The 27,942-nt window shown below is 40.0% G+C and overlaps 1 protein-coding gene across 7 annotated transcripts in view; it reads right to left on the minus strand.

The window, feature by feature from the left end:
• Positions 1 to 27,942, minus strand: part of ARHGAP22 (Rho GTPase activating protein 22) — a 141,133-nt gene that overhangs the window by 94,565 nt on the left and 18,626 nt on the right. For 5 of the 7 annotated variants that reach the window (XM_065067358.1, XM_065067356.1, XM_065067357.1 and 2 more), the window contains exon 3: positions 22,314 to 22,401. In XM_065067358.1, coding sequence (XP_064923430.1) covers positions 22,314 to 22,401 — 88 coding nt within the window. Of the gene's footprint in view, positions 1 to 1,936; positions 2,045 to 22,313; positions 22,402 to 22,579; positions 22,597 to 27,942 lie in introns of those variants that run through there. The other 2 variants (XM_065067362.1, XM_065067361.1) reach the window with 2 other exon arrangements.

Consider the following 27,942-nt stretch of genomic DNA (forward strand, 5'->3'; position numbering starts at 1 on the left):
GATTTCAGGATATTTAATGGCCACATGGCTCCACGTACAAAGTATAGTTTAACAAACATCCATCTCAACCATATGAATTCTCAGAGAAGGGTGTCGCTTCAACAACACTGGCCAGTTTACCCAAATGCGCAAAGCTGGTACAATCATACTTTGTTATCTCAAGCCTGAATGCAACATGCTACCTGAAATATCCACTGTTTGTAGAAGTTCTCTCAAAGAAGATAAACACAATTTCACTCAAGTGAATGAGGTGACTGGATTTATGCCAGGAACTAGGAAAAATAATTTTTTATAATCCCCATTATAAACCCCCCTTCATCAATGGATTAAAAACAAAAGCAAATAGGGGAAAAAAAAAAAAATCCAATCCAAAGTTCAGGGGTATTTTGCTCAAAGTTTGTTTGTTTGTTTGTTTTCCCAAGCCAGTCTGTGGAAGGAAAAATAAGACACCTTCATATAGTGTCAGTCTGAGAATCTGGCCATAATCAACTCAAGAAGAGACTGAAATACTAGATACACTTTTACCTGACCTTTGCTACTCCTGACATCCCTCCTGAAAGGGAAAATTAATTTAAGTGTTTATCCTTCTTTCTAACATAACTGGTATAATACTATGTCAGATCAGTGTGCTTTTCATTTAACTTTATTTTTACATTGCATTCTTCAACTTCTTGAAACGTACTTATATTGATAAGCTTTACCCTGATACAATTGTGATGAAGACAGCAGACTAATATTCATCGGATTTCCACCAGTGTGTTTATTTTGCCTTTGTCTCAAAACCAAAATATTTGTGCTAACTTGCTACTTCCAGTGCAGTGATTAGAAGGGCTGACTTTGCTTTTTCCGAAGTTTTGCACAAGAAATAATTTATTTTCCCTGTGTTCTCAGGATGCCAACTCAGATGATTTTTGATGACTGAAAGAAAATAATTTTCAGCTGTCAAAAAGTCAAAACGTTTAAGAATCCATTTTACAAACTTGAAGCAGGTTAGTGTTTTTTAACACTATTCTTAAAAGGAAATCACTTCCTAGCAAGAAAACCTACACTTCTCTTTGGGATTGGTGCTCCCTGGAGGTCGCTTCCTACCTGTTTCTCTGTGATAGTAGGTACAGTGAAAAACAGCTGCCCCACTGTTCCCTCAGTGCTATTCCACGCAAACACTGCTAACGCTGCTTACACATTACCTGTCCTTAGAGCTCCTGAACCCAAACTACAAACTTTCACCAAAGGTAGCAGGATGTCGGGGGCTGGTCCCAATGAGTAAATCCGTGCACAGCCACCTTGGCAGTAAGTGACAATCCACATGGAAACAGGAGAGTTACAGTAACCTTACCTGGGTCAGAGACACTGTCTCTCTGCCTCCTATACCAGCCTCTTCTAGACTCCTGGAAGCTTGAAAGTATTCAAAGTCCGTTAGGACATAAAACAGATGAAAAAAGACTGTCAGCTAATCCTACTGCAACATTAGCAGCCTTTCTGAAAAATAAAAGAAACAACCACTCCCCCCTCCCACCATCTTCACTTGTTAGTGGAGAAAAAGAAAAAAACAACTTGTGTTCTAGCATAAGATCACATCCAGAGATAGTTTTTAGGGCTTGTTTCTGGTTTTTAAATGAACCACAAAAAAAGCGATAGCACCAACCGAAGGATTACACACCGAACACCAGGGAAAATGGCCTCGTTTCCCATTCCACTTTGTCCTGTTCTAGCAGGAGGCAGTTCCGACCTCCGCCGCCGATGCACAGGCTGCAGAAGCCGCCGGACTAGCGGTTCCCGAGCCGCGCTCACCCGGGGCTGCGAGCGGGCACCTCCGGCAGCCGCTCGCCCCGGCTCCAGCGGGACAGAGCCGCGCCGCGGGGGTGGAGGCGAGAGGGGAAGGAGAGGGGCCGCCGCCTCAGTTTCTCCGTCACCTTTTGAGGGGGCAGTTCATTACCTCTAGGCTCCTCACCGCAGCCTCTGCAGCAGCATAGCCCCATGGTAGGTGCCAGCGTCCCTCGCAGCCTGGCCAGCCCGCTCCCCGCCAGCCGGGGCCGCCTCCAGCACCCCGGGCAGCGGGGCCCGGGCTTCCGACAGGCTACGCTGGGGGGCAAGGGCAGGTCGGTGCCCCGGGGCTCCCCGCCTTTGTCGCCCGTAGTTCTAGCCGGCCTTGGGGCAGACCTCAGCGCTTCACGGCTCTCTTTGCCCGTTAAACTACACAGGCTTATTAATTATACTCACCCCCTTTGAAGGGGTGAGAGCTGCCAGAGGCTGTTGCATGCAAGTGGCAGATGCTTGCGCTCAGATGGCCGGAGGGCAGCAGACACCAAGTGTAAACCTTCAGTGTGCATAAAAAGATACTAGAAAGGCCATTTCACCTCTTGCAAAATTATGTAAGCACAGAACAGGGTCATAGCATATGCTCTACCCCCACAAGAGTAAACACTCAACCGTCTATCTCTGGGAGTACTGAGAATTACAGGGACTTTGCATTCTTGCAAAGGTCAGAACCCCTCTAAAAAAGTCTTCTGAATATTGCTAATCACCTACTTTTAATTGTATTAACCTAACTAAATCACTAGCACCAAAGGCAAGATAAGAGTTTTGTTTTGGGATGAGGAAAGAAAAACATCCCTGGAACAGATGTTTGCTGGTTCCGTGATCATTCAGTGTTTGCTTTCTAGACTACACAACACTTAAACCAGCAGGGACACTGCTTACTGAAGACTCACTGCCCAGAAGCTGCAGCAGCCTAAGCTTTGCAACATAGTTGCATAGCTTTGTTTTATATAGCAACTCACAGGCAAACTGGGTACCTCTGCAGAACTTGGATTAAGTGTTATGAGTATAGATGTTGCAAGCGAGAGACAATCATAAATTCTTTTTCAGGTTGGGCACTACAGAAGAAAATGCTTTTTGACAAGCAGTGTGCAATGCGTAAAACAAAGAGTGTAGATAGGAGAGGAGACAGATACACAAAGAGAAGTTTTTTGGGTGAGAATGGTAACAAGAAGCTATATGTTTAAATATAGTTCAAATACCAGAAACAGCCTGATGAGAATGGACAGCTCTTCCTCCCATTTGTATCCCAGCCACTTGAGATCAAACCAGTTCTTCAGACTGGACTTCCACACAGACACCAAATAAAGGATAGATGTCTACTAGGAGTTTCAATATAAAAAATAAGCCTATGATAACACGCTACAAAGAGGTTCTCCTACAGAGTATTCAGCTTTTACTGTAAACTTGAGCCATCCTGGATTGTGAGCATTCATCAGTTAGCTCAAAATAAAATTAAAAAAAAAAAAGTCCCCACATAGGATGGAAAATGGACAGGGCAGAAAAACCACCAAACATGATAGAGGAAACTCAACATAGTCTTGCTGGGTTTGCAGGTATGAACTTGTTGATTTTGGAGAGAGGTGTACAACTCTTCTCAGTTGTTTTGTTGAGCCTCTAAACAGGTCAGACAATGCCAATAGTTGATAGCTGCTTAAAAATCCATCTCTGGTGCAAAGTGCTACCTTCCCCTTGTAAAACAGTAGATACTTCTGTTACTTCTTGGCTAGAGGGTGACGTGATCTCAGAGAAGAGACACATAAACCACCTGCTTGAGTAGCTGGACACTCTCCTGGCAACACTTCTGCATTTCATACAAAGCAAACTCCAGAGAGCCCCCTGGCAGGGATCAGATATCCAAGTTCTGGAAAACTCTCACAAAGTGTTTACTAATGATGCTGTCAGATCAGTGGTAGATAAAATGTGAGAAGAGAGCACTCCGCTCTCCAGCTGTTCTACCCAGCAGCCATATCAGCTCCGTGAGGATTGTTACTAGATGCTACACTGCAGAGTAAACCCCCACATTACCTAAAGGTTGCTGGAATTTGAGCATTTAAAAAAGTCTTAGGACTGCTACATACATCACCTCACATTGATAGAGGCTGCTGTAGGGTTAAACACCCATGCTTCTTTCTTATACAATCAAGCTGACAGCCCCAGTAAAGCATGTAACGAATTTTTACAGTTCTATTACCAAAATGTTACATTTCTAAACTCTATTTTCACAAAATATTCAGAAAACTGACAAAAAGTTTGTCTTCCTTTTTGATTGTTTCACGAATAAATTAAATGGTCCCAAATGAAAACAGCTGAAATTCATTTAATGAAAGAACCACGGTGTATTTAAGAGAATTTTCAGATGCATTCATTGCAAGAGGCAGGTAGAGCCTCTGATGTCCTTACCACATGGACATAATATGACCTTACCTGGGAGCATCACTAAATAAAATTAAATTAAAGAGCACTTAGCCTTGTCCTCACTTCCCCCCCCCCCCCCCCCCCCCCCGGATGGCAATAATAATTACAATGAAGTTCAGCAATAACACAAGCCAAAATTGTCAGTTTTCAGAAAACCATCCAAAATTTGCATAGGCATGAACCATACAGGCTTTCAATTTCACAGAAAAATATAAGTTTCATCCAAAACAAAGCAGTTCTTCAATACTGGTTCATTTAAAAGCAATTGGATGATTCATTCAATATAAAATCTTCACTGTATTGGTGACTTCGATATATGTTTGTGTAGGAGTTTTGAGAGTGAAAGACTTTGTAATATACTCAGGAAACATAAAGCTCCAGGGAAAAAAGTTCTCTCTCTGTAGCTAAAGAGTTATTCATTGATAATTCCACCAAACAAGTGAAAATGGGAATATAGGAATAATTCATTAACTAGTTGTGTAGGATTAAGTACAGACATGTAATATCTAGTAAACTAAAACATTATAGTCACAATCATTTTCATGATCTGAAAAATCCATATAAACATCATAAATCAGGACATACATGCTGTATATACCTTCAGTGCACTTTGCAGATCATCTGTCATTTTAGCTTTAGAGGGTACACATTTTGTTTCTTAATACTTAAACCAACAGGTGGCTGTTGTCAAACACACTGCCAGTCCAAATACTGCCAGGCAGGAGCAGCTAGCAGAGTGCATCCATAGAAACCAGACACCTTTGGCAAGATGGAGGAAGGAGGGAGTGGGGAAAAAAAAAGCAATCCATTTTGAGACAGCTGGGCAATGTTTGGGAGGTGCAGAAGCCACGTCTGTCATCCCATGCAAAATTTAAGATTCTTCAATGGCTAAACCTCATTAATTTGTCTCCAGAATGCAGAAGTCAGCTGATGAAGGTAAGAGTGCTGAACTACCACCCAGATGTTTTGCCTAAATATAAGGGCAACTCTAGAAACCTTCATCCTAGACTCTAACATGCTAGTTCTCTGCTACAGAAAGAAACTGTGCTACTAATGGGTTTGAAGGCTCAACACAAGCCAATATCAGAAATAACCAAACTTGTTTGGGTCAAACTAACTCATAATTTATATATATATTCATATGATATAAAAGGTGCTTATAAATTTTCAGGTAGGTATTAGCCTATTCTTACAATATAGTGGATATGCTTGCACTTTTACAGCAACAAAACCCATTTAATCTGCAGATTCATTTGAGACTCATTTTTGTTAGAATACATAACTCATTCTGTACAGCAGGAGCTGTTCAAAGTGGAATATCTGTAGTTCTTAGCAATTTGACCTTTCAGATCTATGGCTAACCATGCATGTCATTTCCTTAAACTGCACATACCAACTTTAGACTAAGGTTTAAGGAGCCCAGAATTCAATGTCTAAATCTTGATTTCAAGTACTAAGCAATTAGGCTGATGTTTCAAAAATCAAGTACTTAACAGGTCCCTGTGAAATGAACTAGTGTAGACCAAGTGCCTCAAGTTTTTCTGAATAACCAATATACAGGATGCTTCAAAAAGGAGGACACGAATTAGCATATTTCATGATAGCAGCACAATGTGCTAATGGTGGCACAAAAACACGGTCTTTGATGTAACCCCCCAAAAAAGTCATAGGGTGTAATGTCTGGGGACCTTGCGGGCCAAGAGTGTAGGGCCAAGCCTTGGGGTCCTGTGCAACCTAACTTTGAGGCAGCATGTCTATCTTTTTGAAACACCCTGTACTACGCATGTGTTTTCTCCAGTCCTAGCTTTTAGCTTCACCATCTGAAATTCTTGAAATAAAGTTTACAGTCCCTCCCACTTCCCAAGAAATACGATAGTATATTGGCTGCCACTGAAAAGGAAATCTGGCTGCTGAACACCTATGCAAATAACAGTCTTTCCTATTTAAAGATTTGGTTGAAGATCTGGAAACCAGAAGATTTCAGTTTTTATTGCATTGCATTCCCCACCCCCAAAAAAAAAAAAAAAACAAAACACCCACAAAACCAAAACAAAACAACAAACAAACAAAAAAAACACCTAAGTAAAGGAATATGCTGTTCTGTTTCAACAATTCATTCCAGATGTGACAGCTCACTGATGGCTGAAGATATTTCTTTTTCACTCCTTTACTAGGAGATAGTTGTGACTTTTTTTTTCTTCCTCCTCTTCCCCAAATTCCCAAATGTGTCAGAGATGCAATTCTAGAGCTGGGCACATGTTGCTTTTCAAACTTTTAGGCACAGGGCAAGGACTACAAAGTTGTTATTTTCTACCCCCTCATCTCCCCCTAAAACACACAAACTCATCTGAAGAACACAAATGTTGGCAATGTCTTGAATCACTAATATGAAAACAGATGACCATGCTTCATACAGAATGGATCTGAGCCAGCCAGCAGAAATCAGATGCACTTGCAAAGGGCTGACAATTTAACTTATAGATATGTTAAAAATCCAGGAGAGGTGCTAAAATGTTCAAGTTTAGCCAATAAAAGCTTGATTTGTCTGATCTGCAAAGTTATGTATACTATGAACTTCCCCATATTGTTCAAAGATCTACAAGTCAAGGAGCTGGTAAACTATAGACTTCCTTTTCAAAAGTTAGAGGCTTTCTAAAATGGGAAGTTTGCTTTTTGTGAGAAGTCAAATTCAGCCTGTATTATTCCCTTACTTGATTACCAAAATAGATGGTGAAGGTCAAGTAGAAGGGACTTGTCAGACCCACACTGGGAACACCCTGCGACTCTCCACAGAATTCCTAGTAGCCATTGGATCTCAGGAATAAAGAGTTTATTTTGGCAACGTAATAACACAGGTAGAAGAATACATTACAGTCAGTCTTAGCTCATATGCCTCAAAAATGCTGTAGCTCCCTTAAAAACCAACTTCATCTCTTATAAGAGCTTAAAACTAGTAATAAATAATAGCCCAGAAATCTTGCTCGGTCTAACATCACACGCTACCTCACCCAAGGCTTCTTTCCTATAAGATCAGAGAAGTCTAAACCACCCTTCCTTTCCAAGCGTCTGTCCCCATCATCCTTTGCTTCCAAGAGCCCAGCTTCCAAATATGCACTTGTAATGTCTTTAATCAAACTATGAAGGAAATGTTTTTGCAAACTCCAGTTCTCCAGGCTAATAAAACTCTGAAAAATAACCTGCTGAGAGAAGAATTAGATCTTCACAGTTTACAGGAACAATTTATTGTTTGTCTATTCTTCATGGAAGACATTGGTACAGAAGAAAATGAGTTGTATGTAGATACCTCAACTAGGGGTTATTCAGCCTGCAGAAGAAAAGATTCTGCAGAGACCTTATTGTAGCCTTTCAATAATTAGAGGTGGCTTATAAGAAAGTGAGGACAAAGTTTTCTGTAGAATCTCTTGTGACAGGACAAGATATAATTGTTTTAAAGTAGAAGAGGGTAGATTTAGGCTAGATACAAGGAAGAATTTTTTTTTTTTTTTTTTTTTTTTTTTTTTTTTTTTTTTTTTTTTTTACACAATGAAGGTGGTGGAACACCAGAACAGATTGGCCAGAGAGGTGGTAGATACCCCATACCCCATCCCTGGAAGCATTCAAGGTCAGGCTTGACAGGGTTCTGAGCAACCTGATGTAGTTGAAGATGGCCCTGCTCATTGCAGGACCTTTAAAGGTCCCTGACATCTTAAACTGTTCTATGATTTTATGACAACTGTATGAGAGGTAGGTACTATATGGATGTACACATTTTGTATTTGTATATTGCCTTTTCCCAAGTGATATAACAACAAATTCCCATTAGCCAGGCTAGGCTTATAATAGGACAGAGTTCTGTTAAGAAAGGTTTTTTGGGCTCAAAAAAAAATAAAAAAAAAAGGCATTTTAAAACAAAGATCAAAATTCACGTATGTTTGTTCAAGTACAATATTTCAGAACATATGACTTTGTCCTATTAAACAGTTTATAGACCAGAAAGAGTCACAAGATACTGAATTTATGAAAAGTTATTCTGATTTGACTAGGTCTATTCCCTCCTCTTTTCTCTCCAATCAACGTAATTCCAAGAGGATTTCAGCATCTGAAGTCATATCATCTGACAGTCATCTGACAATAATTTGCTCTTTTTTTTTCCATAGCAGTGACCATCTTTTAAAAGATATTCCCACCTGTCAACCTTCTTTATTCCTACTATTCCAATAGTGACTCTGCAACCTAAGGTACTTCTTGAAATGAAAAAGAAGTCCCACAAATTCTGGTGGACCATCTGCTGAATGTAAAAAGCTCAAAACAGAGCTAGGTGCAAGCATCCACAAAAAGAAAGACTGGTTGCAAGTGACAATATACCTTTAGCCACACTGTGCTAGAGAATAAATGCCCAGGTCTTTGTTTTGGAGGCATTAGCAAGCTCTTGGGGTTCTGTCATTGAAGTCCCAAGAAAGCATTAAAAAAGCCCAAACAAACAAACAAAAAAACCCAATAAACCACCAAATCAACAGTAGTTAGCCTTACCCATGGGCAAGGACCATTTATAATGAGTCTCTTGCACCTGGTCCTGGCAAAGCTGATGTCCTTACTGTTCCATTTTTGTTGTTAGAAAGGCAATGTGTACCATGACTAAAGGACAGCTCTTACAGCTGAGCTTTCACCTCTTTCAGCAGCAGGTGAGCACACTGGCCGACATCAGCAACTCTTACCTCGTGGCACACAGTTTCTCATTGGTGGCCATGCATTCATAGCTGCTCTTACACAGTTCACACCAACTTACAGCCTGAAGGAGAAGATCAACTAAGCACATAGATTGATAAGAAGCACAGTTTTATTGCAAATATCTGAAAGCACCCTGCTCCCCAACAGCACTTTAAATGGTTGTAGAAACAATAGCCCTTTTCTACAAATCCCAGTGTACACAGAGCCAACAACCTACTATCAACGTATACAAGATTTCACACTTACTAACTTCAAAGAACCATTGCTTCTAGAAGGAGAACTTGCTTTGCCTCATGGAGAGACACAACTCTTGACTGATTGCAAGATCTTAAGATAATAGCAAGAAGGTCTGAGATTGATAGAAAATACATAGAGTCCTACAGCCTGAGATGTCTTGGCAGAGGTGGCTAAGAAACAACTCCTTGTGTGTAGCTTAATCATATTTTCAAAGTTACTGAGGCCAAAGCAGAGCCCTGTGACATTGTTAGCAGCACAGCTGAAGGCAGAACTGTGCTTTTCAAGAGGAAACAGCTGTGACCTTAAAGCACTGCTGGGGAAGACACTAAATTCCCTCTCACTGCTCCTCCCCAGTCCTCATGTATTCCTTTCAGCAAGATGGCGACCCTAGAGATCTGCAGCCATATTTATGAAACCTTCCACAGACCCCTACCAGTTTCAGAACAGAGGCTCAGGAGGGAATATTTCTCTTACAAAACATGATCACAGGCACAATATTTATAGCAACTTTCTCTATTTGCTGCTGTGATGCGTTTGCGCCAGAGCTAACTAAAGGTAGAATATGTCCTTTAATGTTCTGCAGTGTCAGCAACACGTGACAGCAATGATCCTTGTTCAAGACCTATAAGGACATAGGAACAGAAATAGGTTGTGCTGAAACCTGGTCTGTCCACTCAAAATGGACCACAGGAAATTTAGTCTGGAAAAGATCTTCTGCTGAACCCTCCCAGAAGGCATCAGTTTGATTCTCTGATTCTTATATAAACCACATGGTCTCAAAGCCTTTATGGCCTCTGTAGAGTGGAGGATTCTCACACCGGCATAGCTAGAATGCTGCTAATCTTTGCAGACGCTTACATTTGTGTTAAGTAATCTTTCTCCACATTACACCAGTATGCCAGTACAGGCTTTCTTTTGGCATAATTATACCAGTATAGCATTCGTAATGTAGGCAAGGCTCTTCATATCTCAAGTCAGCAGCTGCCAGTGTGCTCATAAATCCTCCTAGTAAAATCCACTACTCCAAAGCCAGGAAAGCAACACAGTTTGTACAGTTGTCCTTCAATGCAAAGACTACACAGTTGACAATAACAGTCTTTCCTCGAGGCCTCACATACACTCTCTTTTAACACTGTATGCTTTTGATTTCATAGCTCTTTATTATCTCAAATTCCTCCTGCCCCCTCCCCCAGGTTTTAAAGAGTGTCAGACAGCTGGTGATCAAAAGCAAACCCCAAAACTGACAACAATGCTTCCTGAGTTCAGCATGATGTATGGCATCTTTGGTACCACATGGAGGCATGAATATCAACATCTTAACTGGACTTCAACTAGATGAGCAATGGTTTATGATGTAGAATATGTGGTGTAATCCTGCAGTTACAAATAATCTGTCTCCACTGGCTGAGGTTCAAAGCCAGACTTCAAAAGAATTTGTATGCACTGGGCTGTGCACCTGCCAGAGCCAAGATAGAAGACAAACTTGGAGAAAGTAAACACAGAGTCTGTTAACAGGAACAGTACTATAATTATGAATGACCTGAACTTTGTCTTCCTAATGGAAGAAATCACATCCATTTCAGTTAGAGTGCTTGAAGAAAATTAGGAATATTAAGCTTATCAGAGTGTTCTACACTAAACAGAACACAGTCCCAGCTGCCTCACTGCTTTTGTACAACAGTGCCTTGAGCAGAGCCCCTGTGAAAGATCCTGTAGATACACTGTGAAGCTTATATTAAACTTATGAGAATAAAGTTTTTGTAACATCACTAAATTCACCACAGATCAGCCACACTACAGTATGTGTTCTCAGTGCTCACTATGTTGAGCTCCTCCTAAAATCTTCTCAGATGGAAGACGTTAGTGCAGAATACAGTGTTTCCAGGTGCTTGTAGTCATAAGGTGTATGTCTCAAGATCTGGTATTTTACACCTATTTAGAAACAGACTGCTAAAATAATAAAACCAATATCATTCCTATTATTTTTAATATAAACACAGAACTTGAGTTCTTTACTGGCATAGCTCAGGTCTGTTAATGCAGTGCAATGTAAAATTTAAAATGGTATAACATTCTCTGCCTAACAGAGGCTTTATCTAGGCAGAGCCATGCATTCCTTATAGGGAAGCTATACCTAAGTAACTAGCACAGGGAATTAAAACTATTTCCAGAAAAAGAAAATTAACAGAAAAATTAAACAATAGTGGGTCTCAGTCAAAACTGTCATCATACTCCCCCTTTAAGCCAAAAAAATTTTAACAGGCTGTGTTCAAGTAACTCAAATTAAGTGCAACTAAATTTTCTACAGAGCATAAAGCTATCAAGGAGGAAGAACTGCTCCCAGTGTCTTAAATTGCATGTAAATGCACTAACCAAACATCTACAGAAACTTATCTGTTAGAAGGGTCTGTATCACAAAAAAAATGCCACACTCTGGACATGCTGAAGATTCCACACCCATCATTTGCTTAATAAATTTCTTGGAGTAACAGGAACTGATAGAAAAAATTGATATTCTTATAATATATTAATTTTAAAACACAAAAAATTAATTCTTTAGTTTGCCACTGTACAGGGACACTCTGAAGTAATAAAATTGCTTGCGCTTCATTTTTTATGTGATTGGTGTCAGTACTTCTTTTGGCTGTACACCAGGGAAACTCAACTGTTCCGCTCACATCATATTTTACCATTTTTCATGTAGCAATAGTCCTTCACTTTCAACAATGTATGTGTCAGACCAATTTGTTTCCCTGTAATAACTTGCATTTTTAAAAAAAGTTTATTCATAATCATCAAGCCCAAGAGGGACTTGTGTGATTACCTTGTCTAAGTTCTTGCATAACACAAGAGAATCTCATGTACAAGTTCACAGTCAGGCATATATTTCGTGAGCAACTGAGTTGATAGGACCCTACCTAGGGGTCAATGTAAGTACAGGCACGTGTGTACTATAAGAATGTGAAAAATCATTAAAAAGCAGCATATATGTCACTTCATTGTAGCCTTCCTCCCCCACTCATCACATATAATCAGTACTTTGAAAATACTTAAAGCAGCATAAGAAGGCTAATGAAAATTTTTACAATGTAACATGAAATTGCTGTTGCTTTATAGCATGACAGCTTATTTAACAGAGTATAAATTTATAAGTGCTGTGCCCTAGGCAATACATCTTTGCCATATTTCCTCCTCCCTCCTCACAGTGAAATTCATTCAGAAAGCCCAGCGCAAGCTGGTTCTCACTGATAGCATGCTAGTTATCCCCCCTAAAGCATTTCAGACAAACACAGAGTGGGTTTTGCCTGGGAACACTCACAGCTGTTTGACAGTGTGCCAGCTGCTCCTTCGAACTGGCATTAGTACATCATTCAAAGACATGGTTTCATAAACATCCCAGATAGCAGTTTCCCAATTATCATTCCTTTTGGATGCTGGAGCAGCAGATTATCAACTTTGCTGTCTCTTCCCACACACACTTGTGTAGGCTATGTGAAAAGTGTTTTATTTTTCTTACCTCTGCTCCCTTGAATGACTTCCAGCTGGTATTTTCAAGTCAGCATATTATACTGAACAGTTAAGCTACCAGCACTAACAGGTACCTCAATGGCATCAGCACTGTTGCCTCAATATATAATGTGGTTTTGGATTATGGTTCCCCCTGCCTGCCCTTTAGTTAAGAGGTTTTTAAAATTGTGTCAGAATTCCCTTCTAGAGCAGTCTGGGGAGTAAATATTTAAGTTTCTTTCACTTATGTGCCATCCTGCATTCGTTTAGAAACCAATTCTGCTTCTTGCTCTTTTCAGTGAATGCAATGTGACTGACACAGTTTCAGAGTATGTGTGTATTTCTCTATATTCTGCATAGTCTGCAACTGCTACACACACCACAGAAATCAAATCCACAGCATCTCAAAGCAGGTAGGAATTCAGAATAAATTGACAAGTCATTAAATGCTGCAGATGTTACAGCAGTTCTGTAACAGACAGCAGGAGGAGCATAGCAGGTATACACAAATTTCAGTTACTGTTCCCTACTCACAGAACTCTACATTTAGAAACAAAGATGTTTTCTTTATTCTTGCTATTATAAAGCATGAACTCTGCAAGCAGATACAGATATCCACTGCAAGGTTCAGGATCCACAGAGTATTAAAAAAAATTAATCACCTCAACAAACAAAGAACCATCATCATCTATCCACTCATCCAAAATTCAGCAGTTTACTTCTACTAGAGTCAGAGGTAAATAAAATGCACTCAGCAGACATGCTGATCTTTAAAAAAGCTGAAGTACAGAAAATAAAGAGGAAAATAGTCCCTGGGAACAGTAAAGGAAAAGAGTGAGCAAACCTGACTGCATTTCCAGCTCACACAACCAATACGATCCTGCAATTCACCTGAAGTATAATATCATTTGTAGTTAAACATGACTGTCCAAGACCAGCTAAGGACAAGAATTAACACACTGAATCACACAAGGCAGATCAGGTGAACTTCAAATAAATGGCTCAATCACACACATCTTAGAGATCAGCTCACCTCAGTATGACTATTGAGCTGGTAAAACAAATGTGGAGCAGGTGATTAAGCAGTATACTTCCTTTCAGCTTGATGTTTTCTTTCTTCATGCTTACATTGACTTCTAATACTTTTTTTTACTATGATAGAATTTGCTGTGTGCTATGAACTGCATTGCTATATAACCCGTGTATAATTTTATTTTACTTCATCATGCTAACCTACTAAACTAGACTACATTTTTAGCCTCAGACATCCCAGAGATTGCACAAAATCTTGGAGAATCCAGCCATCCTTACTGCAAGTGGGAACACAGTTGCTTCTGGGGCTCAACAAATCTTAACCTGCAACAGCAGTACCAGAGCACACAAGCTGCAAGACAGCACTGAAGACACAATTTTTGACAAATTAGCAAGAAATAAAGGGAAGGTACTATATAACTGATCATGTTGACAGTTTGATAAGCATATCTTTAAGGAACAAAGCTGTTCTTGCACAGAGAAACACACACAAAAGCAAACCTCTACCAACCACACGTGCTTTAGGGCTTAACATATATTTAAGGCAGAATATACTTAAGGCAGAATAATCAATAGCAGAGCTCACTTTGGAACATCTCAGGAGGAAGAGTTCAAAATCTTACCTAATTTGCACTAAAAAGCCAACCTGATGGGATCAACTGATGTCTTTACATTCCAGCAACAACAAGCCATCATCTTACAAAGTCATGTTTCCATACCCAAAGGGCAGCCTACACAAAATGCCATGCAGATATATTTGACTTTGAGGAATACAGGGTCTTTTGAAAGACAGACCCAGTTTCAAAAATATAGTGATTTAAAACTTGGTCCATCTTTTTGAAGCACCCTGTTAAGGAAAACTGCTCAGAAACAGTCAGAGATTGTGTCTTAACAATCTGCACTAGCAGAAAAAGCTGTTCAGACTCCTTAAGCCTCATGCTTCTTTCCTTACAGGTCTCATGCTGTTGCAATTGAAGTTGTAAAAAAACCAGCATTATTACTGAAAGCCAATGCATGCATTAAACACAACTAGATGCTACTGTTCAGAGATCAACTGCAGATCTTCTCCTGGAGATGCAAATTCCAAAATAGCAGAACACATATGTTGTCACAGCCCAATTCCAGGCCTACGTTTGATTGCCCAGGGCTGCAGAGCACTGAGAGATGTAGACAGTATAACTCAGAGAAGATCAAACACTCCTAATGAAACAAAGGCAGTGTCTTGTTTATTTCATGAAGTAGGAACTTTGCCAAATGCAAACATAAGCCTTGGGCATTGGATATGCTAGGGAGGAAAAAAAAAAAAAAAAAAGAGGCAAAAAGCAATTTACAGTTTGAAGGTGCCTCCTGATGCCCTTCAAGATGTTCTTAGTAGATAACATAAGATGAGCCAAAACATAAGAATGTATCGCAGAGCCTCATAGCCCTCAGGGAGAAAGAGAAGCCCAATAATGTTTCTGTACAAAAGTTTGGATGTAGTCAGATGACCTTGACCAGCAATGAGTCATTACCTTAATTAGGCAATGGTGTACTGGTCAAATTGTAAGGATACACCACTGGACCGAACACAATACTGTTGAAATCAGTAAGGTTATGTGATTTGAGTGCAAAGTTCAGTCCCTTTTTTCACATTCTCTTTTCAGAAGTATTTGTTGACATGGTACAATCAAGTATTCAAGGAAACTACCGATCAGGAGACCAGTAAGCAGAGATACCTTGCTTGCAGTTAGTGTCTAATTTCTGCATGGGGGAAAGCAGAGCCTCCATTAACTTACTCAAATAATAGTTGTTCAACTCAAATCAAATCCATTTGTATAACAAGCCTAGAAATACTGGCATCTGATGGGTACGTCTGTTTATGCTAAATGAAGTTGTAAAGGTCTGGACAGGCCACAATTTTTTTTTTTTTTTCAGTTAGATAAAAGAATTTCAGTAGAATTTGGAAAGGAGTGACCCTGGCATATCCCTAAATAGCAAGTCAGAGATGTGATCAAAACTCTCTCACTCCCACACCCAGACGGAAGAGGCAAATGCAAATTCATTGAAACTGGAAAAACCTGAAGATATATATTTTGGAAAATAAATTTACCAGGCTCAGAATAAGGGAAGGGGAGAAACAGTCAGACAGGTACCACAGAATAGCCAGTAATCCCTGGGGGTCAGTGTGTTAACCTGAAAAGGTAGAGGTCTAGGTTGGAGTGGCTTTCTCACACAAACATTATTGTTCATGTCTATACAGAACATGCTTTGCTCTTCCACAATAAACAAGTCTTGTTTTCATCTTAAGATTTAATGGGCAAACAACTTGAAATTCAATGTTTTTAAAGACTGTTGATTTTGGCAGAAGTGATAAGAGCTGAAAGCATTCAGTTCCTTGTATCTTGAGGATTCAAAGATGCTCATGGTATATTCTGTCTATAGAACACAGTATTAGCTCCACAGGCTGGGCAATAGAGCTCTTGCTTGTTGATTTACCTCTGAGAAGACACCAACGAACAACAAAGAGAGGTTAATTTCCTCTTAAGGGATGAACTTGAAACTCAAGTGATTGGAGACACATGCCGTAGCTGACAGCAAGTGTCCAAGCCCAAGGTGGAAAGAATCAGCACCATCTAGTGCTCACGAGCCGACAGAGCACGCAGCACATGAAGAATGCATCAATTTTTAGTGCAGGAATACACATTTCCAAGGTGACTCAGGCTGCACTCATTTGCATGTAAAAAGAGACTCTGCAGATGGCAAAAGTAAAATAGATGTACCTGTCACTATCTTAGTGCTAAGACTTTATTAACTTGAAGGTCTTTAACTGAAGTGATAATGTAACAACAGGGAGCAGTTTCCAGACTCTCAGACTGCAAAGGTGGCACGCATTTTTATCATTCTGAGCACCCCTTTGAAAAGGCAATTCAGATAAAACATTTTAGGTTTCTCTCCTTAACAAATGGAAAGTCTATCTGAAGTTCCAAAAGACAGTTACTACTTTTAGTGACATACAAATATTTACATGCCTTCAACTGTACTCCAGACATCTAGAAGTGTTAAACACAGATGAGACAGTGGTATCCACTGCAAAACCAAGACCATTAATCTTCTCCTGCAGGTCAACACAATGTTATTGACACTCTGATGTCCACAGCTCTCACTTAAGTGCTTCCGCAGCTCACCACTGAGGCTACATTGCCTCATTCTTTCAAGTAGGCCCCAGAACTCCTTTATTTACAAGGATTTCCCTAGTCAATACGCTGAGTGACAAAACACAGATATCTAAATAAAACCTTTAAATATCAACATCACGTGTCCAGATATGCACCATTGGTTATCAGCTGTGAACTTCGGGAGAAAATTTAATTACCAGCAAACTCGGTTTCCTGCTGTTAGTCAGAACTGCAATTTGCATTGAATAATAGAAAACATTGAATGGTTTTTAACATCTGAATTTCTAATTTCCATTCCAGGTATTTTAATTACACATCATCTCAACGGGAACCATGATAAAAAGGCCACAAAAAATAACTTGGTTGGTGTTGATCACCTGTGACACAGAAGCAAACCACAGAGCAGTTGCTTTGTAGGCACCATTCATCCTACTGGGACAAGACCAACAAGCTGCCACTCCAACTGCTCTTCTGTACAACACTGCCAGCACCTATGACAGACTCCCTACAGAACAAGGAGTCAACAATTACTGTGCCTGTAAGAGTCAGGGCTCCCACCTTCTAGTTCTGTTCTACTTGTTATACAGCACAAACAAGGTGGTTAAATACCGTCTACATAAACCCTGCACTAAAGTTCCTGGATGAGCCATTTTACTCCACCTCAGCCTGCCTTCTGGCAGAATACAACCGCTAGCCCAATTTTAAAGGAGTCACTATTGCCTCTACAAAAGAGACCTGCATTCAGTCTGACTATAGCAAGTTCAGTCTTTATAATTAAAGAGCATGCCACAGAGGTCTGACTTCTGAAGGTTTGATAGTAACCTTCTACACATGAATCAAGTGCAGGCAGTTATCTTTGGTCAAGTGCACAAAAAAGCCTGAGACTCAGTTCTGAAGAGGACTGAACTGCCTCTCTAAGGAAAGGGCTGATGAAGTTACTCAGCTCAGCTGGAACACAAAAAGCAACCTGAAGGGTGCAGTTTTCATCAAGCTTAAATGGATCAACCTGAAGTCCAACCGTTTTGGAAACTGCTTTTTCAGTCATAAGAGTTGAAGTGAGAGATGTGATGATATATTGGGGAAGAAGCCAAGAGCAAAGTGAGAAACAAGATCAACCCCTTCAGCAGTAGTTTCTAGTGAAGTCAAAGCAAACTTACCAGAAAATGACATTCTTGTTTGTACAGAAAGACCCAGCTAAGAGCTGCTGCTGTTGACCTTAGCAGAAAGCATTGTGGCAAGAAACAGGAACCAGCTATCATCAGTGATAAGGAGACACCAGGATGTGCACCATGAGGTTTGTTCTGGAATTTTTCAGTAAGGCTGCTTTTAACCATAACATACCCGTTTGTTGAAATATGAAAGGGCACATTTTCTTCAGAGGCAAAAACATCCTTCTGAGAAAAACCAAAAGAATAAAAACCAGTAGTCAATGAGGATACTTGCCCACTATGCAGATGGCAGATTCAGGTTCCTGGTCTAAACCCAGTGGAACAGAAATTTGGGTCTTTTGCATTGGAGGAAAGGAAGAGGCATCAGGCAATCCACAAAAAAAAATAATTGCTAATATTTCTACCTTCCTGCTCCTACTCACCATCAATAGATCAATTGAACCCCATTCTGAAGCACAATGGAAATATCTTCTTATAAGTCATGAAGTTTTCCACAAAGAAAAGCTATTCTCCAATGAGTTGATAATAAACCTTGCCATACCTATCAAGACAACACTTTTCATCTCCTAACTTCTGATCCTTTTAACCACTCCCTTCCTTGACTCTGTAAGTCATACTATATCTGAGAATTATCTCTGACTCTGCAGCAAAACGAGCATCTCATAGTGCTGCAAAGACCACAGAATAAAACCAGGCAGATTATTTTCCACAGGGCATTAAAAGCAAAAGCTTCCTACAAGGTGAGACCTCAGGAGCATTTAATCCATCAATATTCCTTAAGACCTTCTTAGAGATCAATCCCTGTGCTTCTTATACACTGCATTACATCAGTCTAAAACACACTGTCACCCCAGGCTAACCCATGGTTTCTTTATTGTCCCTAGTAATCAGCTGCTGTTTCTGTTACCAGATTTGTACTCCTCTCCCAAGCAACATACAGTGGTTATTTCCACCCAGAAACACTAGCTGCTATGTGATGATTGCCCTAAACCATTAAAGCTTTGCACCTGACCTCATGTCACCCTGATAATTTTATAAAAACTTCCCCCTCACCTGCTAACATGCACTGGAACATGAGAGTAACTTGAGCCCACAGTTTACCCTGCTATTCCACTCTAAACTTCAGTAGCTATAAGGTAGGAAAGCATTAATGGATTAAAAAAGGTCCAAAAATTTACAGAGATTCCACAGAAAAGAGAATAGAGAACATCTCTGCCAAAGGAGGTGTTTCATGAAGTCCTGTCACCAGATCTAACACCGGGTTAAAAATACAACTGTTCTGCAGTCTCATGTCCCTAGTTAACCCTTCTCCCAGCTGCACTGTACAGCTTAGAAATGAACTTGATGAAACATGAATAATACACAATGCCCATCATTAGTTTTTGTTACTCAGCAGAAAATCAATACATGCTCTGTTACAACACAGGACTCTAGTTCCTGCACTGTGGAAGCAGCTCCCACAGCCAAGCTTTACACAGACTGCAAGAGAGGAAAGGTGGGAAGATCCCAGCAACAGTTCCAGCAGTGAGGATTCCAAAAGCCTTAGCTATTGATCACAAAACAGGTTTTTGGAGCGACCTGGTACCACAGACTTTAGAAAGCTTTGGACATTTCCTTGCTGGGAGATCTCAGCCTCTTTGCCAGGTTAGCTGGAAACAGGACACTAGGGGAACGTTTTAGAAATGCTACACTCTGTTCTTAATTTTATTACTTAAAGCTCTGCTGCTTACAAGCACAGTAAAATCCTGTATCTACAGTTACAGCTATGGAATATGTACTTGTATTCACAAGATTCCCAACTTAGTTTAGATGACTAAAAAGTCCCCTCATCCCCATAGAAACTATATAGTCCTAGTTTACAGTGGGAGAAGTGAGGCACAATTAGGCAGAGATATGATCATGGCTATACATCCAACACAAGCAAAGACGGGAAGTGATAGAAAACAATGATCTGGGTGATTTCGTGCTCCCCTTCCTATCTGGCATCCATTTAAGAGCTGCTTGCTATGTGGGTGTTCTGCAGGCTGGCAACCACACATAACACAGTTATTTCAGAAGACATGCAAAAAAGAAAAGGCATTTATGCCAAAACCAGCACAGAATCAATGTACTGTGAACAGAATGGGGAACTCTTCAGGCCACATTCTCCAGTGACGTCTGTGCCGAGTCACATTCTGTATTGACTGGCTATTTATAGAAATTTTCAATACTTGCTATTCACGTAGCAACTAAGCTTGCTACAAATGTGAATGCATTTTGCTCCACAAGGTAGGGAAGACATTTCAATTTTGCAGGCAGGACAGTGAGGCAATAAGGCTGAATCATTTTTCCAGGGAACACAGAGAAGAGCAGCATCAAAATCACAAGCTAAACACAGATGTCCTGGGATTTGCAACTATGCTGTGAGCAGCATCACCTTTTTACACCCCTCCGGATAGCCTTTTTCAAGTATCCATATGGCACTGCTTTACCAACTCCGATGAAGCAACAGCCATCTACAGGTTAGGACAATTCTTTTGCAGCCTACAGTAATATAACCTTTCTTGGGTAAGAAATACAGGATGACTATTTTCACATCTGAAAACAGTAGGCATTCTCAGATCTAGAGGAAATTCAACTGAGCCCATCTTGCGCACCAGTTAATTACTTCAGATCATTGCCAGAACACACGGGATCATTCACAATCACAACAACCCAAGTGCTTTCACATCTCAGGTCTGCAGTTCTACAACGGTAAGACATGTCACATTCAGACAGCAAATGCCACTTCCATGGAAGCAACACTGAGCCCAATGTCCTGCTGTTTGTGAGGCCTCGCCTATGAGGGCATGGTGCAGTATAAGAAAAAGAAGGCATTAACTGGCAGTATGCAGTGACAAGGAAGGGAAAATAAACAAAACCTCCTCTACCCAAGTAGCTTCCTGCATGTCAAACAGATTTCTCTGCTCGAGTTATAACAAAACCCTGCCTGCTGGTGTAATTGAAAACCTTGCAGCACTGTCTGGTCTTGAATTGCCTGATACAGTGTCAAGAGGGGTGTGCAACACAGGCATTTTAAGGCAGCCTGATTAAAAAGCAAGAAAAAGACTCCAAAGACACAGGCAAAAGCACACCTTCCTCCACAACAGTAACATTCAACTACATGGACAAGTGTTCCCTGTGTTGTCCATTCCATTAAAGAAGAAAAAAAACACAAAACAAAACAAAACAAAAAAACCAGCAATTACATTAAGCTGCTATCTACCCTATCAACAGTATCAACACTTCGGGAAACAGACAATACTAAGAAGCCTGGACAGGTTGTCTTTCAGGAAAAGCTGGCCATGAGGTAAAGCATGACCAAGTGAGTGCACTCACACGATTTTTACCAGGGTCACATTTGTCTCTCTCCTTGTTTCCAGGAATTGGAAGATAACTGTGGAAGGAGTAGCTTAGTTCATCTTTCTCACTCCTGTGATCTAACATGGTTAGTGGTGCAACAGTTTTCTCCTCTGTAGATCCTGCCACCTGAAACTACCTCCAAAATATACTATATTCAAATCTATGCACAGGGACAGTCATCTCCCAACTCCAACCAGAACCGAATTAAATATAATTGCTCCTATGCTACAACAGGGAACTTAATTCCAAATATACCCTGGAGATACCAAGTTGGTCCACAGGAAACTAAACTGATTTCAAAAGTTTTACAATAGGACTATGCTGACAGATCGTTAACCTAAATAAATTTCAACCTCTCTTCCATGGCAGCTCACCTATTCTCAAACTTTCTATCCAAAAGTGAAGCATTTTCAAATTACCCCCTGCCCTGAATTACATGGGTACTAGTATCTGTTAAAGAAATTGTATTCAGATACTCCATACACCTTTTCCATAAGTTCAGTGCTGCCAGTTTCAGCTCTGTTGGCTCCTCTTATAACAACCAGAAAATCACGTCAGTTTGGGAGACAACACAACACTCCAGGCAAGGATCCCTATCCAAACAGGAAAAAAAAAAAAAAAAAAAAAAAAAAAAAAATTCAAGGAGCACAATGCATCTCAACTACTATTTTCATGAGGTACCACAGCAGCAGTTATATCCAAAATAAAGAATACTGAGTAGTCTGTCAAGTCCCATTTCCCAGCCTCTCTAGGTAATCTAGCTGGTGTATCAGAATGCTTACAAGAAAATACAGTTCAATTATCATTAACGACAACTGGTTGAAATAAGGTGATGTTACACTGAAAGTACAAGGAAACAATGGCCTACCTGGGACAATCTCAAAGAGATGTTTCCCTGGTTCATCAGGATTAGGTGGCAGCTCATTCACCTGATTGCCTTGTAGGAATATCAAACCCTGTAAGGGACACAAACATCAGTTTGAAAAGGGAAAGGCCACAAAGAAGGTAAAGGAAAAGAAGAGAAACATAACAGACATAGGCAATTTAATTCCAACCCTTCAACTAAACCTTCCTCCTTTCCAAACCCACCCTTCTGAGCAAGAAAATATTCAGTTGGTCAAGCAGCTGCCTCACCTGTACTTTCTCTCATGCTGCACACTTCTGGTCAAATGATCTTTCCTCTGGAATAGCAATATTCAGAGCATGCGTAGGTTATTCTCCTTGGTTTCCATAACTGATTGTTCCCTGCAAATTTTCATGTAGCTTTACATCTACTCTTCCTTCACCTTTTAGTTTCTGATTGCAGTCTGCAAACCATAAGGTGGCTGAAGTTCTATTTTTAAATTCCTATTTTTGCTACTGAAGAAAACAGCCTGTTTTCTCAGTATACAGAAGTTCTCAGGGACATACTGGAGGACAGAAGCTGATTCAAGTTTGCAAGACAATAGGACTGTCTTTTAATACAACTATAGTTTCCCTAGCAAGAAATCTGGGCCCCTTCAGTTCTCAAGTTCAAATGCTCTCAGAATTCTGATTAATTTTCACCTCGAGCCCAAGCATAATTAACACAATGTATTTCAGTTTGGGAATTCTGCATAGTTGTTGGCATAGTGTCTTCAAAGCAAACAAAATTGTAATCTATGGAAAAGCTGAAAAAGGGATCACAGGAAACTCTTGTCCAGTAACATGGGTTGAACAAGAACACACATGCTATTTGGGTCTCATTGTTTCTTCATTTTTTTTTTTTTTTTTTACTTTAATCTTTGACATTTTAAAGAGTTTCCAGCAAAAATTCTTTAGGACATACATGCAGTAAGACAGACAAAAGGCAGTAAGAACTGGGAATTGTTAAACCATGAAGAGTATGATCAGCAGTTCCTATTCTTGCCCAGAACTGCCCTGAAATGGAAGTTGGGTTCAAACCTTTTTGAAAATTAAGAAGTTGTTTCAGTCGCTGTTTTCACGTATATCTCTAGTAAACATGCAGCATTACATTCTCTTCAACCAATATAACAACAGTCAAATCCAAGACACCTTGGAGCATAACAACATCAGTAATCACAACACATCCTGGTTACAATCTTTGTCAGCTTCCTCTGCAACTCACAAGATTCACACAAAGTAGAGGCAGTATCATAGAATATTACATCAGCCAGGAACAAGGATCAAACAGCAATTAAGTGAACATAGCATGATTTTCAAAGACAGGACCTTAAATTCTGCTTGTACCCAAAGCTTAGGATGTTTTGACAAGGAGCAATCTCAAATTTTGGCTTGAGCAGGAAGATTGTATTTCTCAGTCTGGTTTCTACCAGGTACTTCTCTGAAACAAAAATGTTTTAATTTGATATACTGAGATCCCTACTTCCTCCCCATCTCTTCATCATACTAAATGCACAATTTTTAAAGTAGTTTCATAGCACGCTCTGAGGGACATCATATTCAAGAAGTAAAATGAACAAAAGTGTTAAATGCAAGTATCTGCTTGCCTTACCATAGGAATCAAGTTCCCTGAAGTGAGGGGAGAAAAAGAAGTAGCTCCTATGTCAACCTGAGTTTGAAGCACATAGGCAAGGGCACATGAATAGGTGAGAGGGTCATGATTCTTTGTTTTGTCTTTTAAAAAAGCTTCATGAAGAATAGAACCTGAAGTTGTAATGCTACACACAAATTCCAACACTTCCCACTTCTAGGAGTATATGGAACAGCTTTATGGAAATGGTGAAAATGGCAGCACAAACAGAAGAAAAAAAAAAATCTAAGTTGTACAATTGAAATCAGAAGGGATTGCCACAAGAAAGGACCCCCCAAAAAAATCAAAGTCAGCTAAAAAAAAAATTAAAAAGCCAAAACCAGAACAAAGGAAAACACCACAAAACCAGGCAACATGACAAAATTGCATATGCATCACAAAAACAAACAAAATCCCAAAACATACCCACAAACAAAATCAACCACCACCCCCAAAAAACCCAAACTGTGAAAAGGGACTTACAGTCCTTTATTTGGTTTAGCTTAAATTTGGTGTTTATGCATTCTCAGATGTAAATTTACAGTTTCAGGTCATTATTTTATTGACACAAGGTAGAAACATACACACAGCAATAAGTGCAAATACAATATCAGTTGATTCCAGCTGATCAGACTTTCAGAGTTTCAGCTATCATTTGAAAGCTGGCAATAGTTGTTTTCTGTCAGAAGATGTAATGGTCTTAAACATTAGCAGCTGCTTTCCTTTGAGGACCAATATACATTTTGTGGAAATAAAAGATGTTAGAGAGGCAGTAGCATTCTCCCTTTAAGGTACAGTCCCCTCTTAGCAAAACTAGCCAGTTGCAAAATGGCTAGTGCCTGTAAGCAAACACAAAAGTTAAGCCTTCCTTACTGAACAGTAAAAAGCAAGCATAAATCCCCATTTGAAACAATCACCTAAAACCTCACATTTATAACCAAGCAGAACTCAGGACTTTGAATCAATCCCTGTGTTGCTTCAGAAAAACACACCACACTTTTGTGTGGAGGGTTTTTCTCACCCTGAATTAGTAACCTTGGCAAATAGATATATCCAGGTTACATGTACCTGAGACAAAACCCAATGACATATATGCCAGACTTTGCTGGTTCATACCATAGAATAGTTAAGACATACAGCCATATATACAGACCATGAGATTCAGAGTGTATTTACAGCGAAGAGCAGGAGCAGTTCACAGAACAGTGCCAAACTAAAAAGTTTCAGAAAACCCATCTTTCTGCAGGAAACTGAGATCAGTGATGAGTTCAAAGGGTTAACCCAAAAATCTCACACTGCAGTTCCTTGCTTGCCTCAGGTCACCCTTCTCCTGCAATAAAGTTAAGCAAATGGACTTCCTGCATGCTTGATGCACCATATGGTGTGGTGTCACCTGTCTCCTTCAATGAGACACACCTTTGACAGCTGAAAGTAATGTTTACTCTAGAAGAGATTAGGTCTGCATAAACTGGTTGAACTAACATTCTAGACCAAAGCATTTCCTAGTCAAAATCTACCTTCTTTTTGGCCCTTTTCAGAACATGATTGATTTCATACATTCTATAGAAAGCTCTCATGGAAGTGACTCATTTCTTATTTTAACCAGTTTTGATAAAATGGAGTAGAAGATCACTATGTAGCAGAGCTCATTTAAAAAACAAACAGGAAATCAACCACAGACAGGAGACAGCAGGAGGAATGCAGGACTTGCTGCAGCCACAGTGTCTTTCTTCTAGTTCTCTTATTCCCCTACTCTTTTTCAAGAAGAAAAATTGAGGAAGGCTCACTCTACCTACGAAAAACAAAAAAAGCCTGCAACCTAGGCCCATCTCTAGAAAATACTTTCAGGACATAGATGTTTATTTAGCCAAGATATTCAGATGAGGTTTTTGTGCATTTCTCTCCACACACATCAGCAAGTTGCTCTTAGCTCTTCCGTCTTATATAACTAGTCCTTTTAGAGGACAACATTCTTCTCCAGAGGGTAACAGAGTACCTTGCTCACAACTGTCTAATCTGCCTGGCACACAACAGAGAACTCTAAACAGAGATGAAACAGTAGGAAAAAAACAAAACAATTCATGTTAGTAGGAAGAGTGTATCAATTCTGACAGTTACTGCAGTTGCTGTCACTGGTAGAAATAAATTCCTAAATGTAAACAGATTGATGTGTCCTTGTCCAGCAGCCACTCAGACTGCATTAGCAATCTTGCTTGGGAAGTGGATTAATGCTGGATTAAATCAGTTTGAATCCCCCAAGGTCTAACTTGATATATGCCAAAGCATGCCCCAGAAATAAACCTCAATTCATGACAAAGTTATTCCTCCCTCCCTCAGGCTTTGGGAGCCTGAGGTGGCTGAACAACTCATGGACAGACAATAGGTTACAGACCTTCTAAGTAAGCTGGATGTTCAAATCCAATTTTTGATGATAGTATCACCTTGCACCCTTTCAGGGCCTTGGTACTTTGAGGGAGAATCTCAAGAGGACAAGCGTTCATACCTTAAGGGTGTTACTGTGGTCCTCGCTAACATGACCCATTGAGAAGTTCTGCCCTTTGCCAGCATCTGTAGAGCCAGGATTTGGTAAAGAAAAAAATCTGTGACATAGGAAACATGAATGGTAAGCTTCCTTTTCATGACTGAGTCCCTCAACAAACAAAGCTGATGCCAGAACACTGATCATCCTAGGTCTCATACCATTACCTTTAATATAGCACTTCAGTAGCTGTTACAAATGCATACAAGACGGAAGTGAGGGAATAGTGGGGCTCAAATCTGCTCTCAGCTATGTGTTTCTGCATCCCCAGCCAAAGATTATGGACTACATGAGCACCTTGATTTTAGCTGAACATGGAACAAAATTTCGACAGCAGCTTTATAACAATGAATTCTCTGGCACGAATTCTAAGGATCAAATAGCCCAAGCTAACCCAATACTACAACCTAGTTTTATGTAAATCCATTCCAATTTAGGCTTAGAACTAGAGATTGTAGACTAGTCTATGTGACAACATTTCCACCCTTCAGTGGTGTGGTTTTGCAAGAGTTTAGAATGAAGTTCACACACATACAGTTTTTATTTTACTGCAAGTCATTTGTTCCCTGGGTATAGATAGGCAAAATATTTCTGTAGAAAAGAGCGCTTGTGAAAGAGTACATGTATCAAACTATCTATAACCCACTTCTTTTAAAAACTAGTTCCACAGCATAGATAAACTCTCTACAATAGGACACTGCTAGTGAGAAGTACACACACCAATATGCAGAAGTATTTGGCATGCAACTTTTGGGCAGCTGTGTTTTTGCAAATAATTCTACCTAGCAAGTTTGACTGTGGTTTCTGGATTGATAGAGGCTGCAGTTTCAACTACAGATTGGCTTCCCTTGCCTGAAACTGGACCTAGATGAAAACAAAGAGCTTAACTAGGAAAAGACAAGACTATATTTTGACTTTGAGGTTCACTGAAATAAGACACACTGAAGGTACTCCAAAGGTAGCAGGAAACACTGGAAAGGCAATATGACAATATTGCAGATGCATCACAGATTATCCCAAAATGGTACAGAAAAATATAATACACAACAACACTCTTAGAGTCCAGTGGCCAGAACACATTGTAGAAAATATTACTGCTTTCTAGAGTGCAAAATTTAAGCTCACTGCAGATGCACTAAAGCCTTTTATCATACAAGTCAATATTGAAAGGTTAATGAATTAGATGCAGAGTGGCTTCTGTTCTGCTAGAAGTGGAGGGGGGGCACATGCTACCTCCTATCCTGGGAATAGAAACAAACCCAAAGCTACTTTAAAAACCCACATATATATTGACAGAGTCAGTAGGAGCATCAAAAGCTCTTTGCAGGTCAGTACTCCCTTCCTCCTTGCCTTTCCTTCCCTTCCTTTTCCCCAAATACTCAAGAAAAGCAAGAGCTGTTTACCTTCTGATTTCTAGCACAGAAGTCAGTCTGATGGAGTGAACTC

The sequence above is a fragment of the Columba livia genome, chromosome 6 (genome assembly GCF_036013475.1).
Source record: "Columba livia isolate bColLiv1 breed racing homer chromosome 6, bColLiv1.pat.W.v2, whole genome shotgun sequence".
In the NCBI taxonomy this organism is placed as follows: Eukaryota; Metazoa; Chordata; class Aves; order Columbiformes; family Columbidae; genus Columba; species Columba livia.